A 1,273-nucleotide genomic window follows, 5' to 3' on the forward strand; every position below is an offset into this window, starting at 1 on the left:
AAGTTCTTCTCTTTATCTCAAAGGACACTGACAAAGCACACATGATTGGCTTTCAAAGCCCTAAAAGTCTTCAGTCATATAAAACTCTAGGTCAGTCATCAATTGGCGATATTTCTACCACTGCATATACAATATTTAAGTAGATTATTACTGGGACAGTAGGAAATAAATTTTCTTGGTTCAAACATTGGACTAGCAGAGTTTTATCCAAGAGTTGGTCTGATTTTTTTCTTTACAAGGGCATATTCATATTATGAATTAAAAAGGTTTCTGCAGGCTCATAACCCACATATGAGAAATTCCAAACTTTAATTTAAAAAATGACTTTGGAAACATATTCAGTTAGATAGGCAATACCTATAGGTTTTCAAACTGATTGTCTTTACCTCATCTCTCTTAGCCAATGAAAGCAAGAAATGATGAAATACACACACATGCAAACACGTCCATACACACACACACACAATCATCACATGTGCTCACATGTTATCAGTACTTTCTAGTTCTAAATTTCAGATTAGAACTTTCTCCAAGTCTACTTGTTCAGTGAACTGAAATGTTATGGGTTTGGTGAACTGTTAGATACAAAGTTAGTGACAACCAAAATTCAACTGGATAACTCTATGCTAAGCAATGTTATGGCTTAATATTATAGTACAATGAAACTTTCAGATAGACAAGAATACATTAAAATTCAAACAGCAAAGGAAAATGCTTACAGAAATAAATACAAGATCAGCTTCCTTAATGGCATCATCAATGTCCGTAGAAAAAAAGAGATTTTTTCCTCGACAGGATTCTACCACTTCTTTTAGTCCTGGCTAGAAATAAAAAAGAAGAAAAGAAGTTGTACACACAATTTATCATTCATAGTAGACAACCTTATAGTATAGAATAATATTTGTTAAAGGGGACTGTGATTATGTAATTTAAAGGTCTAGACTTGTTCTCACGTAATACCTGTACAGAAAAGACAATGATCATACATCAAAAGCCCTGAGTGTATTCTACACAACATAACTAAATGAGGCGAAATTGAACTTGCCACAGACATGGTAACAGTTTATTTTAATGCTGTGTCATAGTTTACCATGTACTGACTATTTCATAATTGTTAACTACTGATCAGAGTCCAAACACAATTATCAGCCAAAGTCAAGGTGTTCTGTGATTTCAAAACAAGCATTAGATTTTGCGGGAGTTCTGGTAACATAGTGGCTAAAGGCACTTGACTGCTAACCAGAAGGCTGGCAGTTCAAACCCACCAGCCACT

At 34.3% G+C, this 1,273-nt stretch overlaps 1 protein-coding gene across 1 annotated transcript in view; it reads right to left on the reverse strand.

Annotated features, from left to right (window-relative positions):
• The window catches only part of UGDH (UDP-glucose 6-dehydrogenase), a 64,540-nt gene that overhangs the window by 43,854 nt on the left and 19,413 nt on the right, over nucleotides 1-1,273 (reverse strand). The window contains exon 3 of the mRNA XM_007947171.2: nucleotides 720-821. Within this exon, the coding sequence (XP_007945362.2) occupies nucleotides 720-821 (102 nt within the window). The remainder of the gene's footprint in view (nucleotides 1-719; nucleotides 822-1,273) is intronic.

This window comes from Orycteropus afer, unplaced genomic scaffold (assembly GCF_000298275.1).
Source record: "Orycteropus afer afer isolate SDZICR_OR568_19922 unplaced genomic scaffold, OryAfe1.0 scaffold00176, whole genome shotgun sequence".
Taxonomy (NCBI): domain Eukaryota; kingdom Metazoa; phylum Chordata; class Mammalia; order Tubulidentata; family Orycteropodidae; genus Orycteropus; species Orycteropus afer.